We start from the raw sequence: 27,998 nt of genomic DNA on the forward strand, positions 1-27,998 counted from the left end.
CATCACACACTCCCGGGGACAGACACAGAATGAATCTCCCTCCACACCGTCACCTCAGACAATCCCGGTTTCAGACTCAGAGTGAAGCTCCCTCCGCACCGTCACGTCACACACTCAGGATGGACCTTCGACTGTCTCTCTGCCCCACTCACCTCGGGAAGGAGACCGTGATTCCGTTTCTCTCAACTTCGCGTGGATGTCACTCTCGCTGTCGTCCATCCTGCCGAGGATTCTCTGCGTCTCTGAGCTCAGATAGGGGAAGCAACTGTTGTCAGAGGAAGCCAGTGTTAACAAGTAGTTTCAACCGGTACCAACCAACGCCGGATGAAGAGCTGATAAATAGAGGAAACGAGAGCAGGGGCAGGAAGCGTGGGGAGCAGAGAGATTGAGGGTGTTGCAGAGGGTGGTTGTGAGAAATGAGAGTGGTAGAGGGAAGAGTAATAAGTGTGGGGAGAATGGGGGTAGGATTCAGGGCCGGGTAGAGATAGAGAGGTGGGTGTCAATGGACACACTGGGGAGAATTGAGCGAGAGAAGCGGTGTGTGGAGGAGGGAGGAAGGAGTGATGGAGATGGGAAAAATGAGCGGAGACTATGGTAGAGGCAGTTTCGCATTTGTCATTTAAAAAAGAAAGTGGATAGGTATATGGGCAGGAAAGGGATGGAGGGTTTATGGGCTGAGTGCACGGGTAGGAGGGACTTGGTGGGAGTAAGCGTTCGACACGGACTAGAAGGATCGAGATGGCCTGTTTCCATGCTGTAATTGTCATATGCTTATATGGTTATAAACAATTTACAAGGATGTTGCCTGGATTGGGGAGCATGTCTTATGAGAATACGATGAGTGAACTCGGCCTTTTCTCCTTGGAGAGACCGAGGATGAGAGGTGACCTGGTAGAAGTGTACGAGATGATGAGAGGCACTGATCGTGTGCATAGTCAGAGGTTTTCCCAGGGATGAAATAGCTGACACGAAAGGGCAGGTTTAAGGTGCTTGGAAGCTATGGAGAGGGTGCAGAGGAGATTTACCAGTATGTTGCCTGATTGGAGAACAAGTCATATGAAGCGAGGTTAGCAGAGCTGGGACTTTTCTCTTTGGAGCGTAGAAGAATGAAAGGGGACTGATAGAGGTCTACAAGATTATAAGAGGCATAGATAGGGTGGATAGTTTCCCAGGGCACCAACAGCAAACACCAGAGGGCGTATGTACAAAATTGAGCTGGGAAGATTAGCGCAGACGTCAGGGGGTAAGTTTTTTTTTACGCAGAGAGTTGTGAGTGCCTGGAATGTCTTGCCAGGGATGGTGGCGGAGGCTAAAATATTAGGGGTATTCAAGAACTTCTTGGACAGGCACATGGATAAAATAAAAATGGAGGGTTATGGGTAGTGTGGGTTCAGTACTTTGTTTTTAAGGATTATATGGGTCGGCACAACATGCAGGGCTGAAGGGCCTGTACCGTGCTGTAATGTTCTATGGTTCCATGGTTAAGAAGGGTGACCTCATTTAAATTTATCGAATATTTAAGTAGCTTAATCGAGTGTGTGTGGAGAAGATAATTTCTATGTTCGGGGAGTCGAAGACCAGAGGGCAAAGAATTAGAAGAGCGGCGCGTCCTTTTAGAACGGAGACGAGGAGAAATTCCTTTAGCCAGAGAGTGGTGAATCTGTGGATTTCTTTGCCACAGGCGGCTGTGGAGGCCAAAGCTTTCTTTTTGTATATTTATGGCAGAGGTTCTTGATTGGTGAGTGCTTGAAGGAGTACAGGGAGAAGGCAGGGGATTGAGGTTGAAAAGTAAACTTGATCCGCCACGGTGAAATGTTGGACCAGACTCAGCGGGCCAAATGGTCTAATTCTGCTCCTAAATCTTACTTTCTTATGATAAGTTACCTTGTTTTATTGTGGAAAAACTAAATGTTGTTGCTAAGCTTGACTAGCTGAAGATTCAGTTAACGAAGGTCACAGGATAAGATGCAGACGCTGTCTTGCTTGTGGGAGCTAACAAAAGCGAGCAACATTTCATGCCGAGAATGAGGTATTGCTAAATACCTCTTGGTGATAGAGGAACTGACTGTAGACGTGCAGTTCTGATATTGCGCTCCGCCCGGAAGTATTCGCAGACTGTCTGATATTTAACAAGTGCTTCTTGAAATCGTTCACTGCGTATATTGGGCTGTTGGCCATTTCCCAAACTTCACTGTATAAACTTAAGATATAACCTGACATTGGCGGAGTCGTAAGACAACGTGATCACCTACTGATCCCGGGATACATTCTTTTGGAGTCCAATCCGGTAAAACAGGGAAAATCCTTCGGGAGTAATGATGTGGGACTCAGGGAGAGATGACTGGCTGATTTGATTGTGTAGGATCTATTATTTCTCTATTGGTATATGTAACATACATAGACTTAAGTCCATTAAGAATATCCCAGATGGTAGACGCCCTGGAAGACGGAGGGTAGGGAGAGACAGAAATGAACTGGAGTGGTGAGAGAGGGAAAGAGAGGAGGAGATAGTGAGCGTGGAATCCAGTGAATACTGAAGCAAAGTATTCATTGTATACCTCTGCTCTCTCCTCCGGTTCCGTACGCACTTTTCCACTGTCACACTTGATTTGTGCATTCTCTTATGTCTTATCCACGTGTTCTGCACATACTTATAGACTGGCCTTGCGGTTCACCTTATTCCTGTCCGCCAATGCCTTCTTATGGCCACCTGTGGTTCTCCAAATTTCTTTCTTAAGATCCTTCCTGCCAGCTTTATATTCTTCTCGATCTCTGTCATCAAGCAGTGTTTTAAACCTTTCGTCAGACTTTATATTTGTCTTGACTACATTTCCTACAGCCTTTTGTACACAAACAGTTCCTGTACCCTAGCATATTTTCCCTGTATCATTGGAACGTACCTATGCAGAACTGCACTCAAATATCCCCTGAAGATTTGCCACAGTTATTTCGTACAGTTCTGAGAACACCTGATCCCAATTTATGCTTCCAACTTCCTTCCTGATAGCTTCCTACATTTCCTTACACCAATTGAATGTTTTGCTAACTTATCTGTTCCTATCCGTCTCCGATGATGCCGAATTCTAAACACTATCTCCGTTGGAGGTATCACGTGGTGGCCATTGCAGAGACTTGAGTGGCTCAGGGACTGGGATGGCTACATCAAGTGTCGGGGTTTTGATGTTTCCGAAAGCACAGGGAAGATGGCAAAAGTGTTGTGGGCTGGCACTGTTGATCAGAGATAGTGTCAGGGCTGCAGAAACGGTGGAAGCCATAGAGCAATATTCTACAGAGCCTCTGTGGGTGGAGATTAGGAACAGGAAGGGATCTATAAGTTTACTGTTTGCTTTTATAGGCCGCCCAATAGTAACAGAGGAGTAGATAGGGAAACAGATCCTGGAAAGTTATAAGAATAACGGAGTTGTCGTGACGGGAGATTTTAAAATCAACTGGCATGTCCCTGGAGCAAGGGGTAATGATGGGCTGGAGTTGTTAGGTTCTTCGGGAAGGTTTCTTGACACAATATGTAGACAAGCCTACAAGAGGAGAGGCTGTACTTGATTTGGCATTGGGAAATGAACCTGGTCAGGTGTCATAACTCTAAGTGAGAGCATTTTGGAGATAGTGATCATAATTCTATCTCCTTTACAATTGCATTGGGGAGAGTTAAGAACAGACACGTTAGAAAAGTGTTTGATGGGAGTAAGGGGAATTATGAGGCTATCAGGCCGGATACGGGAAGGTTGAACTGGAAACAGATGTTCTCAGGGAAAGGTATGGAAGAAATGTGGCAAATATTCAGGTGATATTTGTGTGGAGTTCTGCATTGGTACGTTCCAATGGGACAGGGACGTTATGGTAAGCTGAAGGAACAGTTTTGTACAAAGTCCGTAAGATATGACGTCAGGAAAAAAAGAAAAGCTTAAAAAAGTTTCAGAGAGCTAGGTAATGTGGATCTGGAAGATTATAAAGCTAACAGGAAGGAGCTTAAGAAAGAAATTAGGAGAGACTGAAGGGGCCGAGAGAAGGCCTTGGCGGGCAGGATTAAGAAAACCCCAAGGCATTCTATCGGAATGTGAAGAGTAAGAGGAAAAGATGTGAAAGAAGAGGACTTATCAAGTGTAACAGTGGGAGAGTGTATATGGAAGTGGAAGAAATTGCAGTGGTACTTAATGAATACTTTGCTTGAGTATTCACTGTGGGTGAGGATCCCAGTGATGGTAGTGGCAACTTGCAGCAGACTGAAAAGCTTGAGCATGTAGATATTCACAAAGAACATGTGCTGGAGCTTTATGAAAGCATCAAGTTGGATAAGGTGCCGGGACCCGATGAGATGCATACTGGGCTACTCTGGGAGGCGAGAGAGAAGATTACTGAGCCAGTCCTGGATTTCGTTGCTTCAGGGGTGATAGAATCGGAGGGGTAAGCGGCGGAGGGTGTTGCATTGCTTGTCAGAGAAAATATTACAGCGGTGCACTGGCAGGATAGATTAGAGGGCTCGTCTAGAGAGACTATTTGGGCGGAATTGAGGAATGGAAATGGTGAAGTAACACTCATAGGGGTGTATTGTAGACCACGTAATGTGGATCGAAAATTGGAGGAGCAAATGTGCAAGCAGATAGCAGATATTTGTAGTAAGAACAGAGTTGTGATTGTGGGAGATTTTAATTTTCCACACATAGACTGGGAAGCCCATACAGTCAAAGGGCTGGATGGATTGGATGTTGTAAAAAGTGAGCAGGATCGTTTTTGCAGCAATACATAGAGGTTCCAACTAGAGAAGTGGCAGGGTTGGATCTTCTGTTAGGGAATGAGATAGGACAGGTGACAAAGGTATGTTTTGGGGAGTACTTCGGGTCCAGTGATCAAAATGCCGTTATTTTCAATATATTATGGGAAAGATATGAATGGACAAAGCGTTGAGATTTTTGATTGGAGAAAGGCTAACTTTGAGAATATGCGAAATTGTTGAGAAAGAGTGGTTTGGAACAATTTTCTTTTAATGGGAATGATGTAATGGAGAAATGGAGGTTATTTAAATGTGAAATATTGTGGGTACAGAATCTTTATGTTCCTGTTAGGTTGAAAGGAAAGGTGAAAGGAAAGGAAAAGAATTGATGAATTGGCTAACACGAGAGGGCCTAATTTTAATGTGCTTGGAAGTAGGTACAAAGGAGATGGCAGAGTTAAGTTTTTTACTCTGAGATTGATGTTTGGTCACATCCTCAAAGAATTCAATCAGGCTAGTACGACACGACCCGCCACAAAGCCGTGCTGACTACTCCTCATCATTTTACACCTCTACAGATGCTCATAAATCCTGACTCTCAGGATCTTCTCCATACACTTAACAACCAATGAGGTAAGACTCACTAGTCTACAATTTCCAAGGCTATCTCTTCTCCCTTTCTTAAATAAAGGACCAGCATCCGCAGCCCTCCAATCATCCGGAACCTCTCCCTTCCATATTGATGATACAAAGATCATCGCCAGAGGCAGAGTAACCTCATCCCTCGCCCCCCCCCCCCCACATCGCCCGGGATACATCTCTTCTCTTCCCAACACCTTATCCAGCTTGATGCGTTCGTAAAGCTCCAGCACATTTTCTTTCTTAATATCTGCATGTTCAAGCTTTTCAGTCTGCTGCAGGTTGTCCCTACTATCACTAAGTTCCTTTCACACAGTGAATACTGATGCAAAGTATTCATTTAGTACCTCTGCAATTTCCTCCAGTTCCATATGCACTCTCCCACTGTCACACTTGATAAGTCCTATTTTTTCACATCATATCCTCTTACAATTCACGTTCCTGTAGAATGCCTTCGGGGTTTCCTTAATCCTGCCCGCCAGGACCTTCGCAAGGACACTTCAGGGTCCCCTAATTTATTTCTTAAGATCCTTCCTGTTAGTTTAATAAACTTCCAGATCTCTAAGATTACCTAGCTCTCTGAAACTTTTGTAAGCTTTACTTTTATTCCTGACTTACTATATTACGGACTTTGTACACAACTGTTCCTGTAGCCTACCATAACTTCCCTGTCTCATTGGAAAGTACCAATGCAGAACTTCCGTACCATTCCCTGAGAACATGTTTCTAATTTAAGCTACCAATTCCCTGCTTGATAGCCTGATAATTCCCCTTACTCCCATAAAACGCTTTTCTAACTTATCTGTTCCCACCTCTCCCCAATGCAATTTTAAATAAGATAGAATTATGATCACTATCTCCAAAATGCTCTCCCAATGAGAGTTCTGATACCTGATCGGGTTCAATTCCCAGTACCAAAGCAAGTACAGCCTCTCCTCCTGTAGGCATGTCTACATATTGTATCAAGAAACCTTCCTGAACACACCTAACAAACTGCAGTCCATCTTTACCCCTTGCTCCAGGTAGATGCCAATCGATATCGGAGAATTTAAAATCTCCCGTCACGATAACTCCGTTATTATGAAAACGTTCCAGGATCTGTTTCCCTATCTGCTCCTCGATAACACTGTTACCATTCGGCGGTCTATAAAAGTACACAATAAAGTTATTTATCCCTTCATGTTCATACTTTCCACCTACAGGGACTCAGTAGAAAATCGATCTGTGGCGTCCACCTTTTCCGCAGCCCTGACACTATCTCTAATCAACAGTGCCAGCCCCCAACTCTTTTGCCAACTTCCCTGTCCTTTCTGAAACCTCTAATATCCAGCACTTGAAGAAGCAATTCGGGTCCCTGAGCCATCTATGTCTCTGTAATGGCCACCACATCATATCTCCAACGGAGATAGCGTTCAGAATTCTGCATCATTTACCATAGCATTGGAGAGGGATGGGAACAGATGAGTTCTCAAAAACTTTAATTGGAGTAAGGAAAATATGAGGCTATCAGGCAGGAAGTTGGAAGCATAAATTGGTATCAGGTGTTCTCAGAACTGTCCGAAAGAAACGTGGCAAACGTTCAGGGAATATTTGCGTGGGGTTCTGCATAGCTACTTTCCAATGAGAAAGGGAAAGTTTGGTAGGGTACCGAATAGTTGGTGTAGAAAGTCTATTGGATATCCACGCAGGAAGAATAAGAGCTGACTAAAGGTTCAAAACACGACAGAGATCTAGAAGATTATAAAGCTGCAGGAAGGAGCTTAAGAAATAAATTAGGAGATCCAGATGTGGCCATAAGAAGGCCTTGGGAGGACAGGATTAAGATAAACCGCAGGACATTCTATAAGTATGTGAAGAACAGATGTATATGATGTGAGTGAATAGGACGAATCACGGTTTACAGTGGAAAAGTGGGTATGGAAGCGGAAGAGTCTGCAGAGGTCCATAATGAATACTTTGCTTCAGTATTCACTAGGTTAAATGATTCTGGCGATTATCAGGGTGGCTTACAGCGGCCTGAAAAGCTTGAGCAGGTAGATATTAATAAAGACGATATTCTGGAGTTCTTAGAAAGCATCAAGTTGCATAAGTCACCGCGAAAGGACGGCCAGGCTACTACACGAGCCGAGGGAGGGGATTGCTGTGCCTTTGTCTATGATGTGTGTACCATCAATGTGCACTGGAGAGGTAGCCCAGGAAATGATAGACCGGTGCTTCTTACCTCTGTGGTTGTTAAGTTGATGGAGAAGATCCAGAGAGGCAGGATTTATGAACATTTGTAGAGGTATAAAAATATTAGTAATAGTCAGCATGGCTTTGTCAATTCAGATCGGGCCTTACGAGCCTGATTGAGTTTTCTGAGGATGTGACTAAACAGATTGATGAATGCGGAGCAGTAGATATAGTGTAACTGGAATTTAGCAAGGCATTTGATGATGTACCACATGCAAGGTTTATTGAGAAAGGAAGGAGGCATGGGTTCCAAGAGTGCGTTGCTATGTGGACCCAGAACTGGCTTGCCCACAGAAGGCAAAGTGTAGCTGTAGATGGGTCATATTCTGTATGGAAGTCCGACAACAGTGCAGTGCCTCGGATGTCTGTTCTGTGACCCTTACTCTTAGTGATGAGGAAGTGAAGCGATGGGTTAGTAAGTTTGCTGATGACAGAAAGGTCGGAGGTGTTGTGGATAGTGTGGAGTGATGTCAGAGTTTACGGCGGGATATTGATAGGATGCAAGACTGGGCTGGGAAGTGACAGATTGTGTTCAAACCAGACAAGTGCGAGGTGGTCCGTTTTGGTAGGTCAAATGTAATACAGTATTAATGGTAAAACTTGCAGTGTGGAGGATGACAACAATCTTGGAGTCCAAGTCCATCAGACACTCAGAGCTGCTGCGCGGTTTGACTTTGTGTGTAAGAATACGGTGCATTGGCCTTCATCAACTGTAGAATTGAGTTCAACGGCCGAGTGGTAATGTTACAGTCCTAGAGCACACCGGTCAGACCCCTCTTGGAGAACTGTGCTCAGTTCTGCTCAACACACTACAGGAATGATGTGGAACCTATAGAAACGGTACAGAGGAGATTTACTAGGATGTTGCCTGGATTGGGGAGCATGCTGTCTGAGAATAGGTTGAGTGAACTCGCCGACATCTGAATTGAACTGCATGTGCTTCCGCTTGACCCACTTCCTCAGCTGATTAAGATCCCCCTGCATATGATAACTGTCTTCACTGTTGACAAAACCACCAACATTAAACTCTTCGGCAAGGTAATTAACTACTCCTTGTACAGTCTCGTACAAACCGCCATATTGTTGACCGCAATCAAACCGGTCAGAGAGGTCTTAGTAAGTTCCACATCGTCCTCCAATGTAGTCTGCAACATGAACCTTGTTTAAGGTCTTGTTAAATGCTATGGAAGGTACCTCTGCTATCCGTGCCGATCAGCATCCCCGGTCAAATCAGTCCGACAAATCTCCCTGCGTCTCACGCCATCTGGCATCACATTCTCCCTTCTATGTTCCACGCTCCAGATCTCCTCCTCTCTTTCCCTCTCTCATTACTACAGCTCATTTCTGTCTCTCCCAACCTTGAGTCTTCCAGAGCGTCTACCATCGTGGATATTCTTAATGCACTTAGGTCTATGTGTGTTACATATACCAATAGAGAAAAATAGTTCCTACACAATCAAATCAGCCAGTCATCTCTCCCTGGGTCCTAAATTATTACTCCCGAAGGATTTTTCCTGTTTTACCGGATCGGACTAGAAAATAATTTATCCTGGGATTAAACAGGATATGAAGACACAGACCTCTGTGCACGGTTAACCCTTCAGTAGGCGATCACGTTGTCTTACCACTCCGGCAATGCAGGTTATATCTTAAGTTTATACAGTGAATTTCGGGCGATAGCCAACAGCCAAATCTACTCAGTGAGCGATTTCAAGAAGCACTTGTTAAATATCAGACAGTCTACGAATGCTTCCGGGCGGTGCACAAAATCAGAACTGCACGTCTGCAGTCAGTTCCTCTTTTTCCAAGACAGTGTCGGACAAAGGTTAACATTACCTCATTCTTGGTATGAAATGCTGCTAGCTTTTGTTAGCTCCCACAAGCAAGGCAGCGTCTGCATCTTATCCTGTGACTTTCGTGGCCTCAATCTTCGGCTCGTCAAGCTTGGTAACAACATTTAGTTTTTCCACAATAAAACAAAGTAACTTATCATTAAAAACATAAGATTTAGGAGCAGAATTAGACCGTTTGGCCCATTGAATCTGCTCCAACATTTCATCGTGGCCGATCCAATTTACTTTTAACCTCAATCCCCTGCCTTCTCCCTGTATTATTTCAAGTCCTCACCAATCAAGTACCACAGGCAGAGAGAGAGAGAGAGAGAGAGAGAGAGAGCGCCACTGGACGAGGAAAGCGTGGAAAGCCTGTTGAGGGAAGGAGTTTCGAGGTGAGCTGTTCACCTCACTCGGAGGGAGGGGGTACAATCACATCGGTGGGTTTTGGGTGGTTTTCCTGCTGCCCTGCTTTCTCGCAGACAGGGAGTCTGAAGCCCCGGCAATGAGCAGGGTCAGTGGGAGCACACAATGCCTAAGACAGGAACCAGCTGGGGTGCATCTGTCCTGGATAATTGAGGGTTTTTGTATGAGTGACAAAATCCTCGGACGTTGCCTCCTTCCTCATCCCTGCCCACCGTCACACCCCGACTCCAACAAATCCTTTCCTTTCTCTGTACTTTCTTCGATTCCACATTCTTTCAGTCCCCCCATATTCCCACCTTCATCTCTACATTTCCTCTCCTCCTCTCCGCTGCATTGTTCCATCCTGATCTCACTCTCTTCCCTCCATTCACCGGCCCTCTTTTCTCGCCCTCTCTCCCCAATCAAAGTCCAACTCTCCCACCTTCATCTCCACATGTCCTCTCCTCCTCTCCGCTGCCTTGTTCCATCCTGATCTCACTCTCTTACCTCCATTCACCGGCCCTCTCTTCTCGCCCTCTCTCCCCAATCAAACTCCAACTCTCCCACCTTCATCTCCACATGTCCTCTCCTCCTCTCCGCTGCCTTGTTCCATCCTGATCTCACTCTCTTCCCTCCATTCACCGACCCTCTCTTCTCGCCCTCTCTCCCCAATCAAACTCCAACTCTCCCACCTTCATCTCCACATGTCCTCTCCTCATCTCCGCTGCCTTGTTCCATCCTGATCTCACTCTCTTACCTCCATTCATCGGCCCTCTCTTCTCGCCCTCTCTCCCCAATCAAACTCCAACTCTCCCACCTTCATCTCCACATGTCCTCTCCTCCTCTCCGCTGCCTTGCTCCATCCTGATCTCACTCTCTTACCTCCATTCACCGGCCCTCTCTTCTCGCCCTCTCTTCCCAATCAAACTCCAACTCTCCCACCTTCATCTCCACATGTCCTCTCCTGCTCTCCGCTGCCTTGTTCCATCCTGATCTCACTCTCTTACCTCCATTCACCGGCCCTCTCTTCTCGCCCTCTCTCCCCAATCAAACACCAACTCTCCCACCTTCATCTCCACATGTCCTCTCCTCCTCTCCGCTGCCTTGTTCCATCCTGATCTCACTCTCTTACCTCCATTCACCGGCCCTCTCTTCTCGCCCTTTCTCCCCAATCAAACTCCAACTCTCCCACCTTCATCTCCACATGTCCTCTCCTCCTCTCCGCTGCCTTGTTCCATCCTGATCTCACTCTCTTCCCTCCATTCACCGGCCCTCTCTTCTCGCCCTCTCTCCCCAATCACACTCCAACTCTCCCGGCTTTATTTCACCAGGTCTCACCCTCTCCGCTCACTTTTCCCCATGTCCATAACGCCTTTCGCCCTCCTCTCTCCACATGCCCCTTCTCTCCATCCCTTCTCCCCAGTCTGTCCATTGTCACCCACCTCTCTATCTCTACCCGACCCCGAATCCTCCCCTCTCCGCTCACTTTTCCCCATGTCCATAACGCCTTCCGCCCTCCTCTCTCCACATGCCCCTTCTCTCCATCCCTTCTCCCCAGTCTGTCCATTGTCACCCACCTCTCTATCTCTACCCGACCCTGAATCCTCCACTCTCCGCTCACTTTTCCCCATGTCCATAACGCCTTTCGCCCTCCTCTCTCCACATGCCCCTTTTCTCCATCCCTTCTCCCCCGTCTGTCCATTGTCACCCACCTCTCTATCTCTACCCGACCCTGAATCCTCCCCTCTCCGCTCACTTTTCCCCATGTCCATAACGCCTTTCGCCCTCCTCTCTCCACATGCCCCTTCTCTCCATCCCTTCTCCCCAGTCTGTCCATTGTCACCCACCTCTCTATCTCTACCCGACCCTGAATCCTCCCCTCTTTCTCCCCACTCTCATTACTCTTCCCTCAACCACTCTCATTTCTCACGAACACCCTCTGCAACTCCCCCAATCTCTCTGCTCCCCGCACTTCCTCCCCCTACTCTCGGTTCCACTTTTCATCAGCTCCTCATCCCGCGTTGGTTGGTACCGGTCTAACCCACTTGGTAACACAGGCTTCCTCTGACAACAGCTGCTTCCCCTATCTGAGCTCAGAGACGCAGAGAATCCTCGGCAGGATGGACTGGAGCGAGAGTCACATGAATGTGAAGTTGGGAAAAACGGACTCACGGTCCCCTTCCCGAGTTGAGTGGAGCGGAGAGACAGGCGACAGCTCTATTCTGCAGCTTATCCCCGGTATGTGTGATCGGACGAGAGGAGGGAGTTTCACAGTATGTCTGTTCACAGGAGTGCGTAAATGACGGGTGAATGGGGCTTCACTCTGTGCCTCACCCCGGGTATGTGTGATGGGACAGTGTGGCGGGAGCTTCACTCTGTGTCTGACCCCGGGATTGTGTGATGGGATGGTGTGGAGGGAGATTCACTCTGTGTCTGACGCCGTGATTGTGTGATGGGATGGTGTGGAGGGAGATTCGCTCTGTGTCTGATCCCGGGAGTGTGTGATAGGACGGTGTGGAGGGAGATTCACTCTGTGTCTGACCCCGAGAGTGTGTGACGTGACGGTGCGAAGGGAGATTCACTCTGTGTCTGACCCCGGGGGTGTGTGACGTGACGGTGCGAAGGGAGATTTACTCTGTGTCTGACACCGGGAGTGTGTGATGTGACGGTGTAGAGGGAGCCACACTCTGTCTCTGACCTTCTCTGATCTGTCCCCAGCTGAACCTGATGTACCGTACGCGGAAGTTAATTTCAAGACCCTCTCGGCGCCCCGGGTCCCGACAGATCGAGGTCAGTTTCATCTTTGTTGTTTTGACCTTGTTTTGCTGATATGTCCAATCATGTCGAGAGATCTCATAAGACGGAGGGAACGCGTAGGAGAGGCAATGGGGGGGGGGGAGTGTGGTGAACTTTGTAGTAGTTGAACTTCCGTGGGGAAGATGCCGTGAGGTCTGAACCCCTGGGAGGGGCGAAATAGAGGTAGCGCAGTGCAATGGTTTGAGGAGAGTGTGCTGTGAGAAGGGTCGCTGAGGAGAGGGTGCATGGAAGGTGCCGTGAGGAGGAAGGGGTGATGAGGAGAGAGTTCTGTGGGATGAGGGTGTGGGTCGGAGATGAGTGAGCACCGTGTCCGTGAGGTGAGGAGAGAGCGCTGTGCTGTATAAATCCTTAACCGCGCTCTCCCCTTCTTCTTAATCCGACACTCTCCTCTTTCCCCTTCTCTCCCCTCCCTCACCTCCTCACACCCTTTCCGCTCTCCATTTCTCTCCTCCTTTGTCTCCCCGTTTCCCCTACTGTCCCCACTGTCCCGTTCTCTTCGCCCTCTCTCATTGCCCCCTCTCCCTCCCGTCTCTCCTCTATCACAGTCACCGTCTCTACCACTCTCGGTCTCCCGCTCGCGTTCTTTTCCTCTCTCTCTGCTCTCTTTCATCCTTCCCCGTCCGCCCGTCCCGGGCTTCCAAACCAGCTCTGTGCCTGTTTGCCGCTCATCTCCCGTCGCGCCTTCTCTTCCTCTCTATGCACGCCTCTCTTCCTTTCCCCGACACTCTCTCCCCTCTATCTTCTCTCTGTCTCGCAAATTTTCTTCTTCTGCCTTCCCCATCCCTCTCCCACTTTTTCCTCCCCTCAGTCTCCCTTCTCTAGCCGGCTCTCTTTTGCTCTCTCTCACACCTCTCCCTATCCTCTCACTTTTCCCGTCTCACTCCCCCCCTCTCTCCACCTCTTTCACCCCGTTCTCCTTCCCCATTCTTTCTCTCGTATCTTCCCGCCCATCTCCCCCGTCGCTGTCTCTCCCTCTCAGTCCGTCGCTCTCCTCTTCTGCCTCCCCGTCTCTCCTCTCTCTCCCCCTCTCCTTCAGCCTCTCTCACGCACTCTCACCCCTCCTCTCTCCCTCACTTGCCTCTCCCGACACCCTCACCCATTCTCTACCGCTTTCACTGTCTTCCTAATCTGCCTGTTCGAATGTCTCCCTCAGACGGTCTGAATTCCACTTACTCAGAGCTGAACTTTCGGAAAGAGGAACCCCGCATCGACGAGAACGAAGATCCTCCCATTTCCTCGGGACCCGGCGGGGTGACAACCACTGCACAAACAGGTCAGAGTTCACTGTGATGACATCAGTCTGGAGGGGTCACGTGTAATACTCCCAATTGTCCTAGTTTCCAATCCATCTGCCTCGAGCACTTCCTCTGTCAGCTCGTCCCATGGACTGACCACCATCTGGGAAATAAAACGGTGTCTCTCGAGTCCCCAATAATTCCTTTCTGCGATGTATTTAAATGATCTGGATGAAATTGTAGATGGGTGTGTTAGAAACATAGAAACATAGAAAAGCACATCACAATACAGACCCTCTTAAAAGACCCTATCGTTTCCTTTTCCACCATCGTTGGCTGCAGCCCATTTCACGCACTCACCACTCTCTGCGTGTAAACATTATCCCTGACATCTCCTCTGTATTTACCTCCAAACACCTTAAAACCATGCCCTCTCTTGCAAGACATTTCAGCCCTGGGGAAAAAACCTCTGACTACCCACATGATCGATGCCTCTCATAGCATTACACACCTCTATCAGGTCACCTCTCATCCTCTGTCGCTCCAAAGAGTAAAGACCGAGTTCACTCAACCTATTCTCATAAGGCACTCTCCCCAATCCAGGCAACATCCTTGTAAATCTCCTCTGCACCCATTCTATGGTTTCGACGTCTTTCTCATAGTGAGGCGAACAGAACTGAGCACAGTACTCCAAGTGGGGTCTGGTCAGTGTCCTGTATAGCTGTAAAATTACCACTCGGCTCTTACATGCGTTGAAATGATACTGAACGTATATAAAAGTCACTAGTTAGGCTCAATCAGGCGTATTCTATACAGTTCTGGTCACCCCATTATCGGAAGGATGTCAGGGCGTCGGGCAGCCTCCGAAGAGGTTTAACAGGACTCTGCCGGGATTCGATGACATGTGTTACAACGAGAGGTCGGACACCTCGGTCGCTTCCTCTGGAGCGGAGGAGGCTCAGGGGAGATCTGACTGATCTCTGGAATCCGTCAGACACCTGTCAGCCTTTGCCAAGTCAAGGAATTTGGACTCTCGGCGATGACGGCTGAAAGTAGATGAGATTGAGAGAGGGAGGGGTGATCGTGGTGGAAGGAGAGAACGCAAATGGGGGGTGGGAGGGAGTCCCAGTGGGGGTCACGGCTGAATAAACACACACGCTGAATGGGCTCTCTACAGGTGCGCAGAAACAGGAACCGAAGCAGAACATCGGAAATAGAACCTGCCGTAAGATCTGCCTACTCTGCCCAGTTACGATCGGCCTCGTCGCGATAGTGGCCGGGCTCTCGATCTATGGTGAGTCGAACGGAACTTGATGAGGGTGAGGACAATATGAGTGAGGTTGAAGTTCTGGAGCATGTTGATATTAATGGAGAGGAGGTGTTGGAGTTGTTAAAATTCAAAAGGACGGAATATTACCCAAGCTGCTCCACGGGAAGAGGGATAAGTTTGCTGAGCCTTTGGCTAGGATCGGCATGTCCTCGTTGACAACGGGAATGGTACCGGGGAATTGCAGAGAGGGGAATGTTGTCCTCTTGTTCAAAAAATGCAGTCGGGATGGTCCGTTTAATTATAGACCAGTGAGCCTTCCGTCTGAGATGGGAAAGCTGTTGGAAAAGATTCTTAGAGATAGGATCTATGTGCATTTAGAAAATCATGGCCTGATCAGGGACAGTCAGCAGGGCTTTGTGAAGGGCAGATCGTGCCTAACCATAGAACCATAAAATATTACAGCACAGAAACAAGCCTTTTTGCCCTTCTTGGCTGTGCCGAACCACTTCACACTTAACCCATGTCCTCTATTTTCTCTTCTCCCCTGGCCTCAGTGGAAAAAGCCTGCTTGCATTCACCCTATCTATACCCATCATAATTTTATACAGCTCTACCAAATCTCCCCTCATTCTTCAACGCTCCATGGAATAAAGTCCTAACCTTTTCAACCTTTCTCGGTAACTCAGTTTCTCAAGTCCCTGAAACACCCTTGTGAATCTTCTCTGCACTCTTTCAACCTTATCAATATCCTTACTGTAATTCCGTGACCAAAACTGCACACCATATTGCACTGTTAGGGTATTTTGTACCTGTATTCCTAGATTCCTCTGTTCTACTGCACTCCTCAGTGCCCTACTATTTACCTTGTATGCTCTACCTTGGTTTTCCCTTCTAAAGTATAATACCTCACACTTGTCTGTGTTAAACTCCATCCGTCATTTTTCATCCCATATTTCCAGCTGGATCCCTCTGCAAGCTTTGAAAACCTTTCTCACTGTCCACTACACCAACAAACTTTGTATCATCAGCAAATTTGCTGATTCAATTTACCACATTATCATCCAGATCATTGATATAGATAACAAGTAACAATGGACCCAGCACTGATCCCTGTGGCACACCACTAGTCACAGGCCTCCATTCATAGAAGCAATCCTCCACTACCACTCTCTGACTTCCCCTATTGAGCCAATGTTTAATCCAATTTAATACCTCACCATGAAGGACTGAATCTTCCTAACTAACCTCCCCTGCGGGACCTTGTCAAAGGCCTTACAGAAGTACATGTAGACAACATCCACTGCCTTCCCTTCATCCACTTTCCTTGTAACTTCCTCGGAAAACACTAATAGTTTTGTTAAACATGTCTTATCACGCGCAAAGCCGTGTTGACTCTCCCTTATAAGTCCCTGTCTATCCCAATACTCGTAGATCCTATCGTTTAGTACACCTTCCAATAATTTTCCTGCTACCGACGTGAATCTTAGTGGTCTATAACTTCCCGGAATACTTTCAGAGCTTCTTTGTTTTGAAACAGCGGAAGGACATGTGTAAATACAGATGCAAAAAAAAAAAAAAAATCTCCCCTATTTAGATAGATAGATAGATAGATAGATAGATACATGGGGAAATTCAACATTTTTTTCCAATGTCCCATACACTTGTGGTATCAAAACTAATTACATACAATACTTAACTCAGTAAAAATATGATATGCATCTAAACCACTCTCTCAAAAAGCATTAATAATAGCTTTTAAAAAGTTCTTAAGTAGTTTACTTAAGTACATTGAGTCCTAACCCGGCACTTTAACATATCTTACTCCTGGCGGTTGAATTGTAAAGCCGAATGGCATTTGGGAGTATTGATCTCTTCATCCTGTCTGAGGAGCATTGCATCGATAGCAACCTGTCGCTGAAACTGCTTCTCTGTATCTGGATGGTGCTATGTAGAGGATGTTCAGGGTTTTCCATAATTGACCGTAGCCTACTCAGCGCCCTTCGCTCTGCTACCGATGTTATACTCTCCAGTACTTTGCCCACGACAGAGCCCGCCTTCCTTACCAGCTTATTAAGACGTGAGGCGTCCCTCTTCTTAATGCTTCCTCCCCAACACGCCACCACAAAGAAGAGGGCGCTCTCCACAACTGACCTTTAGAACATCTTCAGCATCTCACTACAGACATTGAATGACGCCAACCTTCTAAGGAAGTACAGTCGACTCTGTGCCTTCCTGCACAAGGCATCTGTGTTGGCAGTCCAGTCTAGCTTCTCGTCTAACTGTACTCCCAGATACTTGATTTCTTTTGCTTTCATACATAGCCGACCACACTGATCTTCCAGAGGAGCAAGCTTATTCTTATAACATCTAACAAACACATTAGATTTCGTTGAGGAAGTGACCATGCATATAGATGAGGCTTGTGCAGTGCATGTGATCTACGTGGATTTTAGTAAGGCATTTGACAAGATTCCACACGGTAAGCTTATTTAGGTCAGAAGGCATGGGATCCAGGGAAGTTCTGCCAAGTGGATTCAGAGTTTGCTTGCCTGCAGAAAGCAAAATGTCGACGTGGAGAGAGAACTTTTGGATTGGAGGGTTGTGACTAGTGGTGTCCCACAAGGCTCGGTTCTGTGACCACTACTTTTTTGATATCCACCTGTATGTAGGGATAGAAGGGTGGATTGGCAAGTTTGCAGACGACATCCATACTGTTGGTGTTTTGGATAGTGTTGAGGATTGTCGATGATTGCAGAGAGACATTGATAGGATGCAGAAGTGGGCTGAGAAGTGGCAGATGGAGTTCAAACAAGAGAAGTGTGAGGTGGTACACTTTGGAAAGACAAACACCAAGGCAGAGTACAAAGTAAATGGCAGGATACTTGGGAGTGTGGACGAACAGAGGGATATGGAGGCACATGTCCACAGGTCCCTGAAAGGTGCCTCACAGGTGGAAAGGGTAGTTAAGAAAACTTATGGGGTGTTAGCATTTATTTCGAGGGATAGAGTTTAAGAGTCACGGGGTAATGGTGCAGCTCTATAAAACTCTCGTTAGGCCACGCTTGGAGTACTGTGTCCAGTTCTGGTCGCTTCACTATGGGAAGGATGTGGAAACATTGGAAAGGGTACAGAGGAGATTGACCAGGATGCTGCCTGGTTCAGAGAGTATGGATTTATATCGGAGGTTAAGGGAGCTAGGACTTTATTCTCTGGAGAGAAGGAGGATCAGAGGAGACGATATAGAGGTATACAAGATATTAAGAGGAATAGATAGAGTGGACAGCTAGAGCCTGTTCTCCAGGGCACCACTGCTCAATACAATAGGACATGGCTTTAAGGTAAGGGTGGGGTGTTCAAGGGGGATATTAGAGGAAGCCTTTTTCACTCAGAGTGTGGTTGATGCTTGGAATGCACTGCCTGAATCGGTGGTGGAGGCAGATACACTAGTGAAGTATAAGAGACTACTAGACAGGTGTACGGAGGAATCTAATGTGGGGAGTTTTATGGGAGGCAGTGTTTAAGATTTGACAAAATATTGTGGGCCGAATGGATTGTACTGTACTGTATTTTTCTATGTTTTTTGTTCTATAACACGGACATACCACAAACCGTGATAAAAACACGGCCATTACCGTAACACAATCAAGACTCATGCTACTCCGACACGCCATTCACCATAACATCAACAATGCTGTTACCGTAGCACGGTCACGACCTTCAGCGAGACACAGATACACTCCTGACCTTGACACCGACACACTCTTCACCGTTACACTGAGATACCGTACACTGTGGCACTTTCACGCTCCTCAGCGTGATCCGCTCCACCACTCACCGTTACAGAGACTCACACGTCACTGTAACACCCCTTACCGAGACAGTATCACCCCTCAACACAACACAGATGCACCGCTCACTGAGGCAATTACCCTCACCTCACTCTGACACAGGCAAACCCCTTAACAGATACCGACAGCGAAATTCACAATGACACCGACATTGTCCTCTCCGTGACACCGACAGACACCTCAGCGTGACCCTCTCACACACACCGTGGCCATGACATGTCTCTGACCGCGACACAGACACAGCACACCCCACACCAAGACACAGATTCTCTACCTACCATGACACAACTCCGCCCCTCACTCTGACATTGCCCTCGCCATGACATCGAGATGCACATCACAACGCTTGCCGGGGCACAGAAACATAAACAGAAAAGGTTGAAGTGTCTCCGACATATTCCTTCCAGGAACTCGGACATGGTCCACACGATGCTGACGCCGACCCTCATTGTAACATCAACAAAACCTTCACCGGGACATTGATATACCACTCAGCGTGACACAGACATGCCCGTCAAGGTGACGCCGACGCTTCTCACTGTGCCACCAGCACATTCTTCAATGTGACACCCTTCACAGTCACACTGACACCACACTCTCTGTGACCCGTTCGGTAGCGTGACGCTGACTCACGTGTCACTGTAAACTCTAAACATCCTTCATCATCTCTCTCAGTATCACAGATTCGTCAGTCTAAGATCACCTCCGACCGAAACTGCCATGAGTTAAACTCAACCCTTCAATCCAAGCTTTCAGCGCTCAACTCGAATCTGTCCGATCTTAAACGAATGCACAGCGATCTCCGGCACCAGTTCACTGAGGTGGAAACGAAGTACAGATCTGTCAACGAAACCAAGGCTCAAATCTGTGAATGGTTGACCAACAGAAGAGGTGAGGCATCATCCCCCTCTTTCACCCGCTCCTCATCACAGGGCAGGCATGGAGAGAGGAAGCGTCACTCTGTGCTTGACATCGGGAGTTTGTGAAGAGATGGTATGGAGGGTGATTCACTCTGTGTTCGACCCGGTGAGTTTGTGATGGGGCTGCGTGGAGGAAGTTTCACTCTATCACTGAATCCAGGAGAGTGTGATGGGACGTTGTGGAGGTGGATTCACTCTGTGTCTGACCACGGGATTGTGAGACTTAACTTTACAGCTTCACTCTATGTCTCACTCCGGGAATGTCTGATGGGACAGTATGGATCCAGATTCACTCTGTGTCTGACAGCGGGATTGTGTGATGGGATAGTGCAGAGGGACGTTCATTCGATGTGATATTGTGGAGGGAGTCTGACACCCCTTGAGTCTGTGGGCGGAACTTCGCTTTGTGTGAGAACACAGGAGGGTGTGATGGGACGGTTCAGACAGAGCCTCACACTGTGACCCGCCAGGAAGTGTGTGATGGAAGGAGATTCACACTATGTTAGACTCGGTAGTGTGTGATGGGGCAGTCTGGGGGCAGATTCCCTCTGTGTCTGACACTTTGCTGTGTGGTGTATTGAGAAGCTGCAGAGGGAGAATCACACTCCCTCTGACATTCGTCATGTGTGCTGAGGGAGTTTATTTCCGTGTCTGACCGCTGGAGTGTGTGATGGGGCCGTGGAGAGAGAGATTCACAGTGTGTCTGACCAAGTCTTTGTGTGACTGGACTTTGTGGAGCGATCTATAGTCTGCTCTCTCATCCAGGGAGTGTGTGATGCGACGGTGTGGAAGGAGCTTCACTCTGTGTCTGACCCTGGGAGTGTGTGATGAGATGATGTGGAAGGAGTAACACCCAGAATCTGACCCTGGAAGAGTGTGACAGGACGCTGTGCAGGAAACTTCACTCTACGTCTGACCGCTGGAATGTGTGATATGGCCATGGAGAGAGAGATTCACTCCGTGTTTGATCCATGCAGTTCGTTACGAGGCTTTGTAGAGGGATATAAATTCTGTCTGTGACTACGTGGGTGGACATGCGCTTAACTCCACCTCTGACCACGGGCGTGTTTTAAAGGCAGTGTGCAGGGAGCTTCACTCCACCTCGGACTGCTGGAGTGTGATAGGTCCGTGGAAAGAAAGAGATTCAGTCTGCGTCTGACCGTGTGAGTGTGTGATCGGGCGGTGTGTAGGGAGCTTAAATCTGTGTCTCACCCCGTGTGTGTGATAGGACTCAGCGTTTGACACAGTGTGCCTGTGATGGGAAGCTATGCCGGGAAAGGGCGCTGAATTAGTGCGTTTGGGGAATAGGTGTGTCATGTGTGCGTCTGACACCAGGAACAGTGACGCGTGCCTGGGTAGTGTTCCTGTCTGTGTTTGAAACCAGTGGTGTGTGATATTACGGTGCGGAGGGAGCATCTCTCGTTTTCTGACCCCTGTATTGTGTGCTGTCACCGGGTAGAGGAGCATCATACTGTATCTGACCCCGGGAGTGTGCGGCGCGATGGAGTAGAGTGTGTTTCATTTCCTCTCTGATCACGGGCGGATGAAATGGGGTACTGTAGAGGGGGGTTCACTCTGTGTTTGTCTGCAGGACTGTGTGATGGGAGAGGGTGCAGGGAGCTTCACTCCATGTTTGACCCAAGGAGTGTGTGATAGTGTGGTGGAGTGAAAGCTTCAGTCTGAGACTGACCCGGTCGTGTGCGATGGGACAGTGTGGAAGGAGCATCACTCTGAGTCTGACACGGGGAGAGTATGATGGTACCGTGAGACAAGAACTTCATTCTTCGTATGTCCCCTAGAGTGTGTGACGGGACGGTGTTGGTTGAACTTCTCTTTTATAGGACACTGGGAAGGAGATGTGTAGCTGACTCCTGAGGTTTGTGATGGGGCGGAGTGGAGGGAGCTTCAATCAGTTTCTGACCCCGAGAGTGTGGAATGGGACGGTGTGGAGGGAGATTCACTCTGTGGCTGATCCCAGGAGTGTGTGATTTGACGGTGTGGATTGAAGTTCTATTTGTGTCTGTGCCTCAGAAAGTCTGTGACATGATGGAGGGAAGGAGATGTGTAACTGACTCCTGAGGTTTGTGATGAGGAGGAATTGACGGATCTACACCTTGTGACAGGTCCCTCGAGTGTGTAATTGGTGCCGTGTCGGAAGATTAACTTTGAGTCTGACACCAGGAAAGTGTGATGGGACGGTGTAAACAAGCTGCAGTTTGAGTCTGACTACGGGGATGCGTGATAGGAGGGAAGTCTATATCTGACTCCAGGAAAGTGTAATAGGGCATTTTAGAGGGAGTCTCAGTGCGCCTGACCCCGGGAGTTTGTGTAATGGAACAGTGTGGAGGGAGCTTCACTTTGTTTCCGACCCCGGGAGTGTGTGATGGGACGGTGTGGAGCGAGATTCCCTCTGTGTCTGACCCCGGGAGTGTCTGATGGGACGGTGTGGAGGGAGATTCACTCTGTGTCTGGTCCCGGGAGTGTCTGATGGGACGGTCTGGAGGGAGCCTGCCTCTGTGTCTCACCCAAGAGCATGTGATTTGACATTGCGCAGCGTGCAGACTGAACCAAGCATTATATGATGGGGCTGTGGAGAGAGAGAGAGCTTCACTCTGTGTCTGCCACGGGTGTGTATGATGTGTGATGTGTGTATGATGGGAGTTTCATTCTGTGTTTGTCCCCCTGGATCCTGTGATAGGAAAGCTTTGAAGGAGATTCCCTTTGTGTCTGGCCACCGGATGCGTGATTGGAAACGCGGAGAGAGCTAAATCCTGTGTCTCACCCCTGGAGTGTGTGACGGACAGCGTGGAGTGAAATTCTATTTGTGTCTGCCACTCAAGAAGTCTGTGATAGGATGGTGGGAAGGAGCTTGGAACTGACACCTGAAGTTTGTGATGAGAAGTTGAGGGAGCTACACCATAGAACCATAGAATACTGCAGCTCAGTACAGGTCCTTCAGCCCTCCAGGTTGTGCTGACCCATATAATCATTTAAAAATGTACTAAACCCACAATACCCCATAACCCTCCATTTTTCTTTCATCCATGGGCCTGTCCAAGAGGCTCTTAAATACCCCTAATGTTTTAGCCACCACCACTATCCCTGGCAAGTAATTCCAGGCACTCATAACACTCTGTATAAAAAAAACTTACCCTTAATGTCTCCCCTAAACTTCCCTCCCTTAATTTTGTATCTATGACCTCTGGTGTTTGCTATTGGTGCCCTGGGAAACAGGTACCGACCATCCACCCTATCTATGCCTCTCATAGTCTTGTAGACCTCTATCAAGTCCCCGCTAATTCTTCTACGCTCAAAAGAGAAATGTCGCAGCTCTGCTAACCTTGCTTCACATGACTTGTTCTGCAATCCAGGCAACATCCTGGTAAATCTCCTCTGCACCATCTCCATAGCTTCCACATTCTTCCTATAATGAGGTGACCAGAAGTGAACACAATACGCTAAGTGCGGTCTCACCAGAGATTTGTAGAGTTGCAACATGGCCTCTCTACTCTTGAACTCTTGTGACTGGTCCCGCGAATGTGTGATGGGATTCCTTGGCGGGAGATTCAGATTTAGTACGACACCAGGAGGGTGTGATGGGACGGTGCGGAGGGAACTTCACTCTGTGTCTAACCCAGCGTGTGTATGATGTGACGGTGTGGAGTGAACTTCACTCTGTGTCTGATACAGAGTGTTTGCGATGGGATACTATGCAGGGAGCATCACCCAGTGTTTTGACCCCAGAAATGTGACTTGGAGGGAGATTCACTCTGAGTCTGACCCCCGGGAGTGTGCGATGGGACGGTGTGGAGGGAGATTCACCTTGTGTCTGACCCTGTGAGTTTGTGATGGGACGGTGTGGAGGGAGACTAACTCTCTGTTTCTGTCCCCGGGAGTGTGTGATTGGATTTTGTGGAGGGAGCTTCGCTCTGTGTCTCACCCCGTGAATGTGTGACGGGACGCTGAGAATTGAAATTATATTTGTGTCTGTCCCTCAGGAAGTCTGTGATAGGTTGGTGGGAAGGAGCTCGTAACTGACTCCTGAAGCTGGTGATGAGGAGGAGTTGACGGAGCTACACCTTGTGATTGGTCCCGGGATTGTGTAATGGGGTGCCGTGGCGGGAGATTGAGCTTGAGTATGACACCAGGAAGTGTGTGCTCAGACGGTGTAATCGAGCTTCACTTTGAGTCTGACTACCGGAATGCGTGATAGAAGGATGTGAGGCGAGTTTGTATCTGACCCCCGGAAAGTGTAATGTGTCAGTTTAGAGGGTGTCTCATTCTGTGTCTGACCCCAAAAATGTGTCTCGGAACAGTGCGGAGGGGGATTCACTCTGTCTTACACCGGTAGTATTTCATGTGTCAGTGCAATGCGACGCTCACACAGTGTTCAACCCCTGGGAGTGTGATGGGTCTGTATGGAGGGAGTGTCACTCCGCGTCTGACCTCTGTGGGCTGTGGAAGGACATAGTGTAAGGAGCTTCACTCTGTGACTGACACAGTGTGAGTGTGAGGGAATGATACGGAGGGAGAATCTGATCTTTGTGGTGTGTGATGAGATGGTGCGGAAGTGCACCACTCTGTGTCTGAGAACGTGTTGTGTGTTGAAATGTTGTGGAGGGAGAATCTTTGTGTGACCCTGGGATTTTGTGAAGGGTTGGTGTGGAAGCAACTTTACTCTTCGTATATTGCAATGAGTATGTGCTGAGACGGTGTTTAGGGATCTTCACTCTGTGTCTGATCCCAGGAATGTGTTTTGGGAACTTTTCTGCATGTCTGACATAGGGAATAGGTGATGAGACAGGGCAGAGGGAGCTTCACAGTGTCTCTGATTCGGGAAGTCTGGGTTATTGGACGGCTCGCAGAGATCGTCACTTTACAACGGACCCATAAATTGTGATGAGGCGGTCTGGTGGGAGCTTCATTCTATACCGCACCTCGGGAGTGTGTGATGGGACGGTGTACAGGGAGCTTTACTCTGTGGCTGATCCTAGTAGGTGTGAATGGAAGGTGTGCAAGGAGCCTCACTCTGCGTCTGACCCCGGGAGTGTGTGATGGGACGGTGCGGAGGAAGGTTCCCTCTGTGTCTGTCCGGAGGAGTGCGTGATGGGACGGTGTGATGGTAGCGACACCTGCTGTCTGAATCCGGGATGGGACGTTGTGGAGGGAGGTTGACTTTTTCTGATCCGAGTCGGTGCAATGGGAGTTATGCAGGGAGATTTACTATGCTTTGTACCTGATTTGCAGAGCAAACATGCCCTCAGAACTGGAGTGAAAAGAAAGATCGGTGTTATTACGTATCCTCGGTGGAGAAATCTTATGATAATGCGAGGGAACATTGTTCAAACTTCGATGCAAGGCTCCTTGAAATAAATTCAAACGAGGAAGAGGTATGTGACTCCCGGGGTGAGACACAGAGTGTATCTCCCTCCACACCGTCCCATCACACACTCCCGGGGTCAGAGACAGAGTGAATCTCCCTCCACATCATCCCGTCACACACTCCGGGGTCAGACACAGAGTGAATCTCTCTCCACACCGTCCCGTCACACACTCGCGGGGTCAGACACTGAGTGGATCTCCCTCCAGAATCAGGTTAATTATCGCCGGCATGTGACGTGAAATTTGTTAACTTAGTGGCAGCATTTCAATGCAATAGATAATCTAGCAGAGAGAGAAAATATAATAAATAAAATAAACTAGTAATTAAATCACGTACATTGATTAAATGATTTAAAATGTGATAAAGAAGCAGATGGTGTACATTATAAAAAGTGAGTTAGTTTCCAAAGCGTCCAAAGTCCATTCAGGAATCGGATGACAGAGGGGAAGAAGCTGTTCCTAAATCACTGAGTGTGTGCCTTCAGGCTTCTGTAGATTACTAGACTAGTGCCCAAGATGGAGCTGACTAGATTTACAACTTTCCGTAGTTTCTTTCGGTCCTGTTCAGTAGCCCCTCCATACCGGACAGTGATGCAGCCTGTCAGAATATTCTCCGCGGTATAGCTATATAAGTATTTTTTTTTTAGTTTGACCGAATGGAGTCCCTCCACTCCCACCTGTCACACACTCCCGGGGTCAGGCAGGGAGAGAAGCACCCTCCACGCCGTCCCATCACACATTCCTGCGATCAGACACTGGGTAAATCCATCTCTTTGCCATCTCTTCTCATGCTCCTGTGGTTATACATGGGGGGGGGGCGGTGGTGTCGGGGGGCGATACTGCCTCCGGCCCGGTCAAAATGAAAAAGCACGATTGTGTGGATGCTGCGTGATGTGTTAGCCGGTTACAAATCAATCCCACGAAATACCAAGCGGTACAGCATTTGCAATTAAACGATGGGCTTTATGATTCTTCATTTGACTACAGGGTTAGTACAGAAAACAAAGAGAAAAAGGGCCCATTTTAACGAAACAGTCTAATGCGCTCCTTGGAGCTCACTGTTTTCCCATCCGTCCGTTCTCCATCGATTTCCCCCGGGCGTGGTCGACTCCCGAACCCATTCCAAGTCCGCTCAGGCATGCAGACTACGATATCCCCGTTCTGACATCTTCTCTCCCCATCTTCTGCCGAACAAAAGCCCGCGAATCCCTCGCTCTCGGGCTCAGAGGAAAGAAAACCCCTCCCATCATGGGACGCCACACATTCCAAAGCCCCAGTTATCTCTCGTCATAACACAAACACACTGCTGCTACAGAGAAACCATTACATCAGCAGTGAAACATTTCCCAGGGCGTTGCATGCACATTAATCGAAGGGATTTCATTTCGCAGGATTTTGTTTCCATCTCTATCGGCCATCGATTCGGAACTTACTGGATTGGAAAATGTAGATACGGGTGAGGTTTGTACAGTTACAGGTCGGTGGTGTGGGAGTGACACGCGGTCGTGGGGAGAGAGTGGGTCAGTGGGATAAATTTGGAGACTGACAGCGGGCTGTGTGGGGAGTGGGACATTGGGATTCATTCGTTGACTGACGCAGGGTTTTCGGGAGGGGTGGTGCAGTGGGCATATTTGGGAACTGAGTCACGATTGTAGGGGAGTGTGGTGTAGTGGGATTCCTTACGGCCATGGACCCGGGACTGTGGGGAGAGCGCAGTATCATGGGATTAGTTCTGAGGCTGGCAAGGGGCTGTGGGGAGAGTGCAGATTAGAGGGATTGGTTTGGCGACGTCTCCGGTTGTCTGCTGGATCTGTTTTGTCTCTGTTGAAATGGTCTAACCTCTTTGATAGGAATGTGGTCTCTAATCTTCTGTACAAGATGTTCAACAGACCGCCCACCTGCAGAGAGTGTGACTCGTCCGGTTGGAGTTACACTTACAGTTGCAACAGGAAACACAGATTCATCTGCGAGAAGGCTACACATTTGTACCCGGATATTCCGGAAGAGATCCAAGGTCTCTGTCAACAGCCTGTCGGGCCGACTTCAGTCAAGTGAATTCACCCCACTACTCCCTATTCAATCTACCCCACTCTCAAACCCCCATCCTTTCACCTCTTTCCAATTTCTCTTCCCCTCCTTCTGACCCCAGTCTCCTCCTCTACTCGTAGCCCCATTCTCCCCAACACTCTCCCTCTCTGATCCATACCTCTCTGCCCCGCTCTCCCCGCTGTCCCTTTTACTCCCCCATTCTACACCGTTTCTCTTTTTCCACTTCTCTCTCCCTCTCTGATCCATACCTCTCTGCCCCGCTCTCCCCGCTGTCCCTTTTACTCCCCCATTCTACACCGTTTCTCTTTTTCCACTTCTCTCTAACTCATTCCCATTCCACCCCTCCTCTTCCCCTCGGACTCCATTCTCTGTTTCTCCTCTCTCCGTTCTTTCCACACACTCTCACCTCAATTCTGTGCACTCTGTCTCTCAATTCCCCAACCCAGGGGAGAAAGACAGTGCAAATTCACCCTATCTGTGCCCCTCCTCGCTTCATACCCACGCTCCAAGGAATATAGACACATCATTCTGCACGCTTTCCAGCTCAGTGGCATCTTTCCTACAGGAGGGTGACCAGAATTGAACACCGCCCTCCAAGCGCGGCCTCACCGACGCCTTGTACAACTTCAACGTGACCTCT

At 48.3% G+C, this 27,998-nt stretch overlaps 2 protein-coding genes across 2 annotated transcripts in view; one reads left to right on the forward strand and one right to left on the reverse strand.

The window, feature by feature from the left end:
• Nucleotides 1-27,998, reverse strand: part of LOC140720761 (NACHT, LRR and PYD domains-containing protein 3-like) — a 432,530-nt gene that overhangs the window by 161,579 nt on the left and 242,953 nt on the right. The gene's annotated exons all lie outside the window — the stretch shown is intronic.
• Nucleotides 13,795-27,460, forward strand: LOC140720732 (C-type lectin 6-like). The gene is made up of 5 exons (XM_073035562.1): nt 13,795-13,927; nt 15,067-15,183; nt 25,175-25,317; nt 26,701-26,765; nt 27,160-27,460. Exons 1-5 carry the CDS (start codon nt 13,795-13,797, stop codon nt 27,362-27,364), a joined length of 663 nt encoding a protein of 220 aa, XP_072891663.1. The 3' UTR covers nt 27,365-27,460.

The sequence above is a fragment of the Hemitrygon akajei genome, unplaced genomic scaffold (assembly GCF_048418815.1).
Source record: "Hemitrygon akajei unplaced genomic scaffold, sHemAka1.3 Scf000046, whole genome shotgun sequence".
Classification (NCBI taxonomy): domain Eukaryota; kingdom Metazoa; phylum Chordata; class Chondrichthyes; order Myliobatiformes; family Dasyatidae; genus Hemitrygon; species Hemitrygon akajei.